The 13,230-nt window shown below is 42.8% G+C and overlaps 1 protein-coding gene across 1 annotated transcript in view; it reads left to right on the forward strand.

Moving 5' to 3' along the window:
• EIF2B3 (eukaryotic translation initiation factor 2B subunit gamma) overlaps window positions 1-13,230 on the forward strand; it is a 148,904-nt gene that overhangs the window by 108,886 nt on the left and 26,788 nt on the right. Inside the window, exons 7-10 of the mRNA XM_082833915.1 lie at window positions 7,830-7,957; window positions 9,113-9,303; window positions 11,120-11,197; window positions 11,758-11,906. Coding sequence (XP_082690041.1) covers window positions 7,830-7,957; window positions 9,113-9,303; window positions 11,120-11,197; window positions 11,758-11,906 — 546 coding nt within the window. The remainder of the gene's footprint in view (window positions 1-7,829; window positions 7,958-9,112; window positions 9,304-11,119; window positions 11,198-11,757; window positions 11,907-13,230) is intronic.

The raw sequence follows: 13,230 nt of genomic DNA on the forward strand, positions 1-13,230 counted from the left end.
GAAACAGCTTTTAGTTTTATTGATCTTTGCTATTGTTTCCTACATTTCTTTTTCATTTATTTCTGCTCTGTTCTTTATGATTTCTTTCCTTCTACTAACTTTGGGTTTTGTTTGTTCTTCTTTCTCTGTTCCTTTAGGTGTAAAGTTAGATTGTTTATTTGAGATCTTTCTTGTTTCTTGTGGTAGGATTGCATTGCTATAAACTTCCCTCTTAGAACTGCTTTTGCTGCATCCCGTAGGTTTTGGATCGTCGTGTTTTCGTTGTCATTTGTCCCTAGGTATTTTTTGATTTCCTCTTTGATTTCTTCAGTGATCTCTTGGTTATTTAGTAACATATTGGTTAGCCTCCATGTGTTTATGTTTTTTACGTTTTTTTCCCTGTAATTGATTTCTAATCTCATAGTGTTGTGGTCAGAAAAGATGCTTGATATGATTTCAATTTCCTTAAATTTACTGAGGCTTGATTTGTGACCCAAGATGTGATCTATCCTGGAGAATGTTCCATGCGCACTTGAGAAAGAAGTGTAATCTGCTGTTTTTTTGGATGGCATGTCCTATAAATATCAACTAAATCTATCTGGTCTCTCGTGTCATTTAAAGCTTGTGTTTCCTTACTAATTTTCTGTCTGGATGATCTGTCCATTGATGTAAGTGAGGTGTTCAAGTCCCCCACTATTACTGTGTTACTGTTGATTTCCTCTTTTATAGCTGTTAGCATTTGCCTTATGTATTGAGGTGCTCCTGTGTTGGGTGCATATATATTTATAATTGTTATATCTTCTTCTTGGATTGATCCCTTGATCATTATGTAGTGTCCTTCCTTGTCTCTTGTAACAGTCTTTATTTTAAAGTCTATTTTATCTGATATGAGTATTCTACTCCAGCTTTCTTTTGATTTCCGTTTGCATGGAGTATCTTTTTCCATCCCCTCACTTTCAGTCTGTATGTGTCCCTAGGTCTGAAGTGGGTCTCTTGTAGACAGCGTATATATGGGTGTTGTTTTTGTATCCATTCAGCAAGCCTGTGTCCTTTGGTTAGAGCATTTAATCCATTCACATTTAAGGTAATTATCAATATGTATGTCCCTGCTACCATTTTCTTAATTGTTTTGGGTTTGTTTTTGTAGGTCCTTTTCTTGTCTTGTGTTTCCCACTTAGAGAAGTTCCTTTAGCATTTGTTGTAGAGCTGGTTTGGTGGTGCTGAATTCTCTTAGCTTTTGCTTGTCTGTAAACCTTTGATTTCTCCATTGAATCTGAATGAGATTGTTGCCGGGTAGAGTAATCTTGGTTGTAGGTTCTTCCCTTTCATCACTTTAAATATGTCATGTCACTCCCTTCTGGCTTGTAGAGTTCCTGCTGAGAAATTAGCTGTTAACCTTATGGGGGTTCCCTTGTATGTTATTTGTCGTTTTTCCCTTGTTGCTTTCAATAGTTTTTCTTTGTCTTTAATTTTTGTCAATTTGATTACTACGTGTCTCAGCATGTTTCTCCTTGGGTTTATCCTGCCTGGGACTCTCTGCACTTCCTGGACTTGGGTGGCTATTTCCTTTCCCGTGTTAGGGAAGTTTTTGATTATAATCTCTTCAAATATTTTCTCTGGTCCTTTCTCTCTCTCTTCTCCTTCTGGGACCCCTATAATGCGAATGTTGTTGCACTTAATGTTGTCCCAGAGGTCTCTTGGGCTGTCTTCATTTCTTTGCAATCATTTTTCTTTATTCTGTTCTGCAGCAGTGAATTCCACCATTCTGTCTTCCAGGTCACTTATCCATTCTTCTGCCTCAGGTATTCTGCTATTGATTCCTTCTAGTGTATTTTTCATTTTAGTTATTGTATTGTTCATCTCTGTTTGTTTGTTCTTTAATTCTTCTAGGTCTTTGTTAAACATTTCTTGCATCTTCTCGATCTTTGCCTCCATTCTTTCTCCGAGGTACTGGATCATCTTCACTATCATTATTCTGAATTCTTTTTCTGGAAGGTTGCCTATCTCCACTTCATTTAGTTGTTTTTCTGGGGTTTTATCTTGTTCCTTCATCTGGTACATAGCCCTCTGCCTTTTCATCTTGTCTGTCTTTCTGTGAATATGGTTTTTGTTCCACAAACTAGAGGATTGTAGTTCTTGTTGCTTCTGCTGTCTGCCCTCTCTGCTTTCTGCTTTCTTTATTCAGTACTATTTCATGAGCATTTTCCTGTGTCATTAAAAAATTCTTTGTGACCTAAAAAATTCTTTATGATCAGAGTTTTGCCTATATGCTATTCTATTACATATGTGTTTGATTGTTCTTCCATTGTTGGATATTTGGTTGTTCTCTATTTTTTAACATTAACATTTAACATTTTTGTGCAAAGATTCTTTTTTATTATCTGATTATGTTGTTTATTCAGCAAATATTTATTGAGCATGATGTATTTTCCTTAAGATAGAAATAGAATTATAGGATAAGATAATATGAATGTCTTCAAGACCTTTGTTATGTATTGCCAATTACTTTTCAGAAAAGATTTTACCAGTTTATACATTGTATGAGAAGCACCCTTATCACTAATGAGAATTATTTTATATCTGCTAACTTGTGAGAGAAATTGCATCTTTTTTGATATTTATTTCTTTAAAATATTTTTATATATTTTTGAACATTTATATCTATTTCCCTATTAAAAATATTAATCGTTTGTCCTGTATGTAACAATTATTTTGTCTTTTTTATTTGGTGGAGTTATTTGTTTGCATCTGATAGTCGAATCTGTTGTTCTTCTTTGTGATTTCTTATTTCTTAGGAGCTTATAATATTATGACATGAGGCAGGTGTTTCTGGGAAGGCTGTGTATGAGAGGGAAGGGGGAAAGTGAGGTTGCCGAGGCCCAGAACAGTGGACCCAGCTGCTGGTCTTCAGCCCCAAGGTTAGGATGCTCACAGTGGGTCATAGTGGCCTGTCCCACTTCTTGGCACAGCTTTGAGCTACCTCTAGTTTGAGTACAGTGCAGGAAGAGTAATTTTGTCCTCCATTGTGCTGCTAGGCCAACCGCATTATGAGAATTGACCTGATTGCTGAGCCCCAGCAGAGGCAGGTGGGACCTGGCAGGAATGCTTCAGATCCTCTCCCCAGATCCTTGTCTGGTCTCCTTAAAGGGTTCTGCCTAAAAGGGCTGTGTGCCAAGGCTTGTTTGCTTGCCTCTTGCAGTGGCAGTTCTGTTTGGCCTATAGTGTAAATATCACGGCTCCGAAATCCCCCAGCTGTCCATGCTTTGTCATTTCTTCAAAGGGAACTGACTTGTTTTCCACCAGAGGGGGCCAAGGAACATTTGCTACCCACACTGGTTTGGAGCATTAAAAGGGGAGAAAAAGCTAAGAGTAAGTGTTATTTCATTCTTTGAATTTATATGGAAATTTTTAATCTCCATCAAAGGATCAGAAGAAAAAGCACATTGAAATTCAATACAAGAGCTTCCAGCTTACACAGAATTCTTCAAAGATGTTTGACTTGATCTTCTAAAAATGACAAAAACCATGAACTGTGTAGCTCCAGGGTTCCTAATTTTGCTTACCCTCCTCAGCCTCCACCTCTGTCTTGCCTCCCTACCTACACTCCATCTGTGTGGTCCTGTGTCAGCCTGCAGAGCTTCTTTGAATAGGGGCTGGGAGAGAGGGTGGAAAGTATGAAGCAGCAGTCAGGTTTATAGGGCTGCTTATACATTAACCCCTCTCTCAGGCCACATTATCTCATCTTTCAGAGTCTTGTAACTGGTCTCTCTGTTCATTCTCCTTATTACAAGCCTATTTTCACTGCTATCAGAATTACCTTATTAAGAAATAAAACTGATCATGTCACTTTCCTGCTTAAAAACTACCACTGGCTTGTCTCAGTCCAAACTGTCTAGACTGCCACAGAAGGCTTTCGTGATCTGGCTCCATTGCCTCCTTAATCAACCTCATCTCCTACTCTTCTCCTTAAATCCATCATCAGGCTACTTTCCACTGGATTTTGAATTCTTTGAGGGCAGAAACAGTATATTTCCAAGGCACAGAACAGTGACTGGCATATTACTACAGTCTTATTAAATGCTAAGTTAATTAACTAGTGATTTAAAATTCTAACAAGGTCACAGTATGAGAGAGAAAACTAAAAATCATATGGTAGTCTTTCATTTCCTTTGCTAAGTATAAATCAGGAGCATACTCACTGTACTAAGGATCAGGTTCCTTCTTCCCCATTACAGATTGTTAGTCATTTAGACCCAACATCCTGGCTCGATACCCATGAGGAAGCACCATGCCTCCAGGGACCCAACGAGGCCAAATGAAAGAGAGCTCCGAAGCTCTTGACCAAGTTTGCTTACTGCTCGTATCTGAGTGATATAGTACAGGAATGTTTTTGCCTTCTGGAGGTTCTTCTACACATTGATCTTTGGTCTGATTTTCTTTCTGTAAGTGGTGTCCTAGACTCATCTGATTTCATGAAAGTAAATTGAAGTTAACTTTGTTGTGGAAATTCTTTGATAGCCATTGATAAATAAGTACAACTGTTATAATGTGAGGGAGCCCACTCTTAAGTAGAAGGGAAGTTGAAATCTGTGTGGGAAATACTTAGTCATCAGAATGATTTTTTTTTTTTTTTTTTTTTGCGGTGCGCAAGCCTCTCACTGTTGTGGCCTCTCCCGTTGCGGAGCACAGGATCCAGACGCGCAGGCTCAGCGGCCGTGGCTCACGGGCCCAGCCGCTCCGTGGCATGTGGGATCTTTCCGGACCAGGGCACAAACCTGTGTCCCGCTGCATCGGCAGGTGGACTCTCAACCACTGCGGCACCAGGGAAGCCCCATCAGAATGAATTTTAAATTTGCGAAGTCTGAATCAAGCCAGGAGAGTAGTACTGTAGAAGCTATGAGAAAATGAAAGACAAGAAACTTAAAGAAGAGCCTAAAGTTGTAAAATTTGATAATTTGCATAAAAATAGAAGAATCACCTGTAATTCCTTTACTGTGAGGGAGTGTAGAGTAGAAATTGTGTATATAGTCTTTGAAAAGTGTTATTCAACCTGTTAGTGTCAGAAAATGTTTTAATCCATTACCATAACAGAATAAAGGAGAAAAAAATACACTGAGCTCCATAGATGCAAGAAAAAAATTTTTTTAGTAAAAGTCAGTACCCATTCATTGATGAAAGCTCTTAGCAAGTTAGGAATAAAAGAGAAGTTCCTTAACCTGATAAAGGGTATTTATAAAACCAATAACATGTGCCAGGTATTGGCTATAAAGCATGAAGCCCAATATCTACACATAGAGGACAGTCAATAAATGGTGGCTTTGATGATAGGGGAAAAAAACTGTAACAATCATCAGTCTAAATGATAAAATAGAAAAATTCCCTTTAAAATCAAGAATAAGTAAGGATGACTGAAGGACTCGCGGGGTGGCCCACTGCGCTGTGTAAAGTTTTCTCCGCGGGGGGCTGGGTTCACATGGTACGTTCGGCCTCAGTGTGAGGGTCAGGACTCTGAGCGGCGGGCAGTCCCGGGGCTCCCATAGGAGTCTAGGGAGGGGCATGGGTCTGGGGCACCCCCATCACAGGCTCCGGCGTTCCTCCCCCTTTCTCGCGAGCCGCGTTTCCAGCCCTGGGGCCTCAGTCTCACCCCACTGGTTGGCCCAGAGCCTCTGTTTCCTCCTAGCTCTGGGGGCCGCCGTCCCCTCCTCAGAGTTCCCCCTCTCCCCATCCTTTCACCGGTGTGGCTTTGCCCCCAGGGGACTTTTAGTCATGTGCGGAGGCATTGTTTCTGTTGTTACAAATGTGAGGGGCTGCTAGTGGCATCTAGTGTGTGGAGGCCGAGGATGCTGCTGGACGGCCTACATCGCACTGAACAGCATGCGTGACAAAGCATTATCTATAGTGCCCGGGTTTGGAAACCCTGCTCTAGGGCCTTACAGTCTTCAAAGCCCTGGATGAACTTAAAGACAAGTTATCTCTGGAGTTCAAGTTTGAGTTGAAACCAGCCTCAAGTTTCACCTGTCCTCACTGACCCGTGGATTTCTGTGTGACCAGGTGGCTTTGGAAGAACTACCAATACGTCCTGGCATTTCTCTTTGCCATTGAGGAAATCAATAAGGACTCCCATCTGCTCCCCAGTCTGTCCTTGGGTTTCAGCCTCTACAATGCCTTTCCCAGAGACCAGAGGACCTTGGAAAGTGCCCTGTTTGGGCTCTCTGGAGGAAATCAGACTCTCCCTAACTACAACTGCCAGGGACAGAGAAAATCTGTGGCCATTGTTACAGGAACCGCGTTGGCATTTTCAGCCGAGATTGGAACAGTTCTGGAGCTCTACAGAAGCCCACAGGTCACATATGGTCCTTTTGATCCCATCCTGAGTGATAAAGACCAGTTCTCATCGCTCTATCAGATGACCACTACGGACAGCTCCCTGGCTCAAGGAATGATGTGGTTATTGCTGCATTTTAGCTGGACCTGGGTGGCGCTATTTGTATCTGATGATTTGAAAGGCGGGCAGTTCCTCTGGTATCTGAAAGCAGAGATGGTGAAGAAAGGTAAATGCCCTCCAGAAGCAGGACCTGCATTGATCACCTGATGGCATCTGGAGCTGCATCCGTTTCTGAGGAAAATCCAATTTACCAACAGTGCTGGAGACCACATATCCTTAGATGAAAAACAGAACCATGTGACGTGATAGGATATCCAGAATGCTGTGAATTTTCCTGCTGGTCTTGGGCTGCTGGTTAAAGTAGGAGAGTTTGTCACCAATATTCCATATGGTCAAGGCCTGGTCATCAATGAAGAGTTGATAGAATGGTCTGTTGTCTTCAAAGAGGTACAGAGTCATTTCAGTCTTGGAGATAGATATTAAGGAGGTATCTGAAGCATGTCCGGATATGAGACTGAGTATGCACCTCCTTAACTCAGCCCTAAATTCACATTTCACATTTAAACTTTTTTCTGTGTCATCTTACCCACATATATTCTGAGCTAATGCCTATAGAAAGAACAGGTCTCTGTATAAGCTCTTGTTTTAAATTTCAGGTGTGTCTGTTCATGCAGCGGTCAAGTGAATAAAATGAATGGAGTTATGAAGTTTAAAAAAAAAAAAGGATGACTGTTAGTGCTTCTATTCAGCGTTAGTATATTGGAGGTCTTAGCCAATAATGTAAGATGATGGAAAATAAGGATTAGAAAGGAAGAAAGAAAATTGTTGTTTACACAGTTGGTATGATTGCCAGAATCTACAGATAAAATATTAGTATTAAGATTGTTTATCAAGGCAATTGGCTACAAGATCAAAATACAGTGAATTGAGTTTCTGTTGACCAACAAGAAGAAGAAAATAATTGTTTAAAAGGCACCATTTATAACAACAAAAAAACTAAGATACTCCAGATTAATCTTACAGAAAATATGCAAGACCTTTATAGAAAATGTTTTATGTTTTTTTAAATAACTTTTTTTCAAAAGGCCAGAGCATTCTACCTTCTCATGGGTTATTGCCAGTTAATAGTCAAAGCACCATGTTAAGATACACACACATGCACACACATACAAACATGCAGGCACACACTTCGTAGATAAGTCTTGTAAAAGACTATTTTCTGCATTGATCAGGGAAAGGGCGTCTCAGACTCAGTACACTACCCTCCCACCTCCAGCCTGAAGCTGACAGAGAATGTAGATCCTCTGCTTCTCCAGAACTGCCAAATCCTTGTCATTTCTAATCTCTGTCAGTCCCAAGGTGGCATGACAGGAAGGAATTTGCCTTTTCCTTGGATGCACAGTTTTTGATTCTGATTGGATCCAGATAGTCAGATTTCTCATGTTTGACCACTCTTTCTTCCTAGGTCAATCACTTCCATCCGGAGCGAACTGATTCCATACCTAGTAAGAAAACAGTTCTCCTCAGCTTCATCACAACAAGGACAGGAAGAAAAAGAAGAGGATCTAAAGAAAAAGGAGCTGAAGTCCTTAGGTCAGTGCTTGAGTTGGTGCAGTAAGGTAGGGGTAACAATACCTTTGGAAGAGTGGCTGGGCAACTTAACTTAGCCCAGCCCAAGATGCCTGTCTCAAGGCATCAGGTTTTCATCTAGCCAGCAGTTAGGACAGGCTAGCTGACGCCACTCCCTGAGCTCTGGGTGGGCTTGCTCAAGCAAATCCTGTCACTGTGCTCTTCAGGGACAGGCTAATCATACCTCAGGTCCATTCTCTGGTTAACAGCTCTGGTTTGGCTGTGTTCCTCTCTAGACCTTTTTGACTTTGAACTCTGCGCACCACTTCTCAGTTCCCCTATTCTCTAGGCTCTGGGGGCCCCACCCCTGACTAAACTCAGCCTCTCCTGTCAAGGGAAGAAAGGTGAAGGGCTGTATAATGACAGTCCAACCAGAGCCAACAGACTATCACCTTTCCAGGATGTAGGGACGAGGTCAGTCTTGTTTGCTCTCATATCCTTGCCTGGTCCCTGGCCCAGTCCTGGGCTCATAGTAGATGTTCCAAAAAATGTACTTATCAAAGGAATAAATGGAGACAGTGTAGCATGATGATTAAGATATCAGGGCTTAGCATCTCAGACCTGGGTTTGAAATTTTACTCTGCCATTTATTAGCTCTATGACCTAAGGCAGGTTATTTAGTCTTCTGAGCCCCAGTTTTCTTACCATAAAATAAAAGATTTCAAATGATTGTTGTACGAGTTGAAAAACTGAGGCCCAAGTCCTGTGCTATTTCTCTCATAGCACAACTATCTGATATGATAATGGAGGCTAGCAGCACAAAGCCAACATGGCTGGTCACTAAAGCCTGGACAGTTGCTTCTGCTACTCCATGGTGTACAAGAGTCATCTATTTTATTTTCCCTAGTAGTGCTTGCTTGTCAGTCAAACTTGCTTGTAGGACCTCTTTTTAAGCATTTTTATATCATACAGTATTTCAGATGTACAGGAAAGCACATTGCCTCTTTTAATTTGACTTAGGCTTTCAGGTTTTAGTGGGATTTTCCCAGGGTACATGCGGCATGGGTGCATTGCGGGGGAAGAGGTTTAAGCTGTACCCTCTTTCAAAACTTGACTGATTCTGTATCCTCTCTGTCATGTCTCTCATGTACTTGCTCGGTTTGGGTTTTTGTTCTGAAGATATTTACAGTTTTATAAAAGAAGCCAATACGCTGACCTTTGCTCCCTATGATGCCTGCTGGAATGCCTGTCGAGGAGACAGCTGGGAAGATTTGTCCAGGTCACAGGTGCGCTGTTACGTCCACATCATGAAAGAGGGGCTCTGCTCTCGAGTGAGCACCCTAGGACTCTACATGGAAGCCAACAGACAGGTGAGAGGATGGGTTCAGAAGAGAAATCGTGGGAGTTCCTGTCCCAGGAACAGACTGAGCCTTTTGTCTTATTTCTTCATTAGATACACAGTGACTTGTTCAGAATCCCTCTCATTCCAAAGGTTGAACAAGACCTGGCATGTCAGGAGAAACCATTGGGGTACCCAAGTACAGCAAAAGGGGAAGTGAGGGGTCTGGTCCATAGAGGCAGAGCCTCTGTGGTTCCAAAGAAAGGCCAAGATCTCCAAGAAGGCTTAACTTCTTGCCTGTGGCTTGAACAGCCTTCTCCTGTTCTGCTCGGCATGGGGATATCTACAGCACTTCATAAACAAGCAGATAAATACTGTGTAATCATTACTGTGATGATGTAAACATAGGCACACAGAGGAAGCTTTCTTAAGGAGGCAAAGGAGCAGAGTATAGAGTAGCCAGATGGCAAAGCATCAAGGAAGGAATGCCCATGAGAGAGAAGTATCTGGAGAACAGCATTAGAGCATGAGGAGTCTTGCCAATCCACCCTTTTAATCCTGAGGTTTGTGAGATATGAAGAATGAGCAGCTTCTATTTAAGGGGAAGCAGTGCCCTAAAGGCAGGCCAGGTTTTAGTTAAGGCAAGGGGTGAAGAAGGGGACAGTGAAGAGGCCGAGCATGTGCAGGAGCTCTTTATTGTGTAGCAGGCACAGGAGGAAGGGAACACTGGGATTGGGATTGAATCCCTGAAGAAAACCTGACTCAAGAATCTTCAGGACCCACACCATGTGGTAGATATGGTCCCAGCCCCAGACCTCAATCTGGCCTCAACCTGGATTGGTTAAATCCAAGGGAATCCAAGCTAGAGAGTTTATGAGAAATCACAACTAGTCCAATGTTTGCTCAGGGCAGTCCTGGGTAAAGTTAGCCCCAATTTAGGGCTAAAGGTATAGAAAGCTTCCTTAATTTGACTTTGAGTTCTCTTTCTTCAATTCTATGACTTGAGTCTGTCCGACTGGTCTGCAAGCAAGTCCACAGATAGCCTGAGGCCAGAGAAGTATCCTCTGAAGTGTCAGCAGGGGCTGTGCATCAGACAGGCCTGAATGGCCTTGGCTGAAGTGTAATAGAGGAGATCCCAGGGATAGGGACTGAGGGATTAGCCTTCACATCTCCATTGTAGCCAGTCTAGCAAGGCCACCCTCAGCTAGTGTGACTACCACACACAGTGCTCCGACCAGCATTCTGCCCATGCTGGAGAATCACAGATAGACACACTATCTGTGCCTTCCTAATGGGTCCAGAGATAAAACACTCTATACCCATAACGTTTTCAGTTTTCTCATACTGGAAAGAGAATAGTGTGAATTTCCCCTTCAGCATTTTATTTTGCCTGGTGAAGAACATGGATGCCTTCTCAGGGTCTGTCCTGATTGTGGAGTTGTCTAACATTACTCCCGTCCTCACCTCGTGCATGGCCACTGTGGTCCAGGAGGGGAGCGGGAACCTAGCATGACTGTGGTCGGGCCTCAGGAAGCTTCTTGCTCTCTTTAGGCCTCCTCTCCCAAGTGCTGCCTGGGTATCTCAAAGGCTTGTCTCACAGCCTCCCAGCTGAGGGAGGTGGCATTACTTTCAGGGAGGAGACTCTCAGCTAGGAAACTGAGGATAAGATTATCTAGAAGCTGCTGTGTAAACAATCCCTGTCCTAGGGGAAATGCATCAGCCTGCCTCATCCAGACAGGAGGCTGTGGCTGCGAACTCCCCACATCTCTGCTGGACACAGGGTTCTACTTAAGGTGCTTTCAGGTGTTTTCTGGTCTGTGTTTAGTGACCAAACCTCTTTCCTCAAGGTGTCCAAATTGCTACCTGTTATCTGTCCGGAAGAATCACTGATCCATTCATCAGCCCAGATTGTCAGCAAACACCTGGTAAGTGCTAGCTTGGACAGGGCAGTTATGGGACAGTGTCTGGGTATTCTGAGGCTTGTTCGTGAGAAGCTGGTTTGGGGCTTCTCCCCAAACCAGCTTCTCCCAGCTTCTCCTCAGGTCAATCCCTGAACTTCATTGGCCCCAGGGAAATCCCAAATTGAGTTCTGGTTATAAAATCTTACCTTCCAGCCCAGGCACTCAGGAAGATTGCCTGGACAGGTGCTGAGCCCAGCCACACAGACCCTCTAAGGAAGGTCTGTTATATAGTCTTTGGACTCAGACACAGGAGCTTTCCATCTCTATCCCTCTTCTTACCCTGATTTGAGCACTGTCTTCAGGAGAGCACGTCTATATACGCAAGTGCAAGAGTGTGTAAGTTTGAATTGGTCTCAGAGATATTATATGACCTTGTGGCCCTGAGAAATACTGATGATGATCCCTCTTGCTAAAGTGTCTTTGGGAAAGATCCCATTAGACCCAGCTCAAGGGATCTGGAGGGTTGGTTTGCAGTTGGTTGAGATGGGTGGACAAGTTTTTATATTTATATTTGCCTTTTGCAGGTTGGAGTTGACAGCCTCATTGGGCCAGATACACAGGTTGGAGAGAAGTCATCCATTAAGCACTCAGTCATTGGTTCATCCTGTGTCATAAGAGATAGAGTGACTGTCACCAGTTGCCTTCTCATGAACTCAGTTACCGTGGAGGAAGGGTATGTTGCCCCCTGTACCCACTTGAGGCAAGGCCTCTGGTATCTCTGGGAGGCTTTGGAGGCCAGTCCAGCCTAGGAAAGGGGTCAGCTTGGGGAGAGGAAGAAAGGGGAAAGGATGAAAGAAGGAATAGTGCTTAGGCCTTGGTTTTAGCTCCATACTATTTAATGTGGTCTCTGAAAGCATTTCCATCAGTCTTCTCATACTTACGACAATTGTAGTCCTGGGAGAAGCTGCCTTCTCTTGCTTTGATATTCTACTTGATGGGATGGCCACAGTAGTGAGCCACTGGCAGGACTGGAATGACACTGTACCACTGTCTAAGGGTCACCTTCCCCTATCTCAGTATCCCACAGCAGCCCTGAAGAAAGCAGAGGCCTAGGAGGAATGGACATATAAGACACTTTCCATTTTTGAGGGAGAGCTTCTCTGTTACAAGTTATAGAGAATCTTTCCCCATTTTAAGACGCTTTAGAATGCCCTAAAATCTTAGTTTATGAACACCCTGAACTTGGAGTAAGACTTGAATGATGCTTAATGAGATTCTTCCTCTGTATGGACCTCAGGTTTTTTCCTTGTGTAAAATGCAAACATTAGTGGTGGAAGAGAGGAAAGATATTACCAATGGTTTTCAGACTTTTTAGAAAGGAAACTTTTTCTTAAGATAAATCTTAAGCAGAAACTCATTATTTAAAACTGGTAAAAACACAGTTGTTTGGAATACAGTGGAGAAGGGGCACTTATCCTTCCTATAGAATGTGAAAACTGATCTATAAAACAAATTTTAAAAACCACTAGGCTAGGGGACTTCCCTGGTGGCGCAGTGGTTGAGAGTCCGCCTGCCGATGCAGGGGACACGGGTTCGTGCCCCAGTCCAGGAGGATCCCACATGCCACGGAGCGGCTGGGCCCGTGAGCCATGGCCACTGAGCCTGCACGTCCGGAGCCTGTGCTCCGCAACGGGAGAGGCCACAACAGTGAGAGGCCCGCATACCGCAAAAAAAAAAAAAAAAAAAAAAGTGTGTGTGTATATATATATATATATATATATATATATATATATATATATATATATATATGATAACAAAAAGGAAAACCTCAATAAAAGAATTGGAAGGTAAATTTGAAATTTCACAAAAAGTAGAACAAAAAGATAAAGAGATGGAACATAGAAGAGAAATGATAGAAAATTAGAGGACTAGTCCAGGATGTCTAACATCTGAATACGAGTTCCATAAAAAGAGAGCTGAGGTAAGAAGCCTGTGTGCAAACACAGGTCACTATCCACAACCCCTCCCGGGGAGCCTGTGCAGCCCGCCACTGCCAG

The sequence above is a fragment of the Leucopleurus acutus genome (genome assembly GCF_964270905.1).
Source record: "Leucopleurus acutus genome assembly, chromosome: 2".
Taxonomy (NCBI): Eukaryota; Metazoa; Chordata; class Mammalia; order Artiodactyla; family Delphinidae; genus Leucopleurus; species Leucopleurus acutus.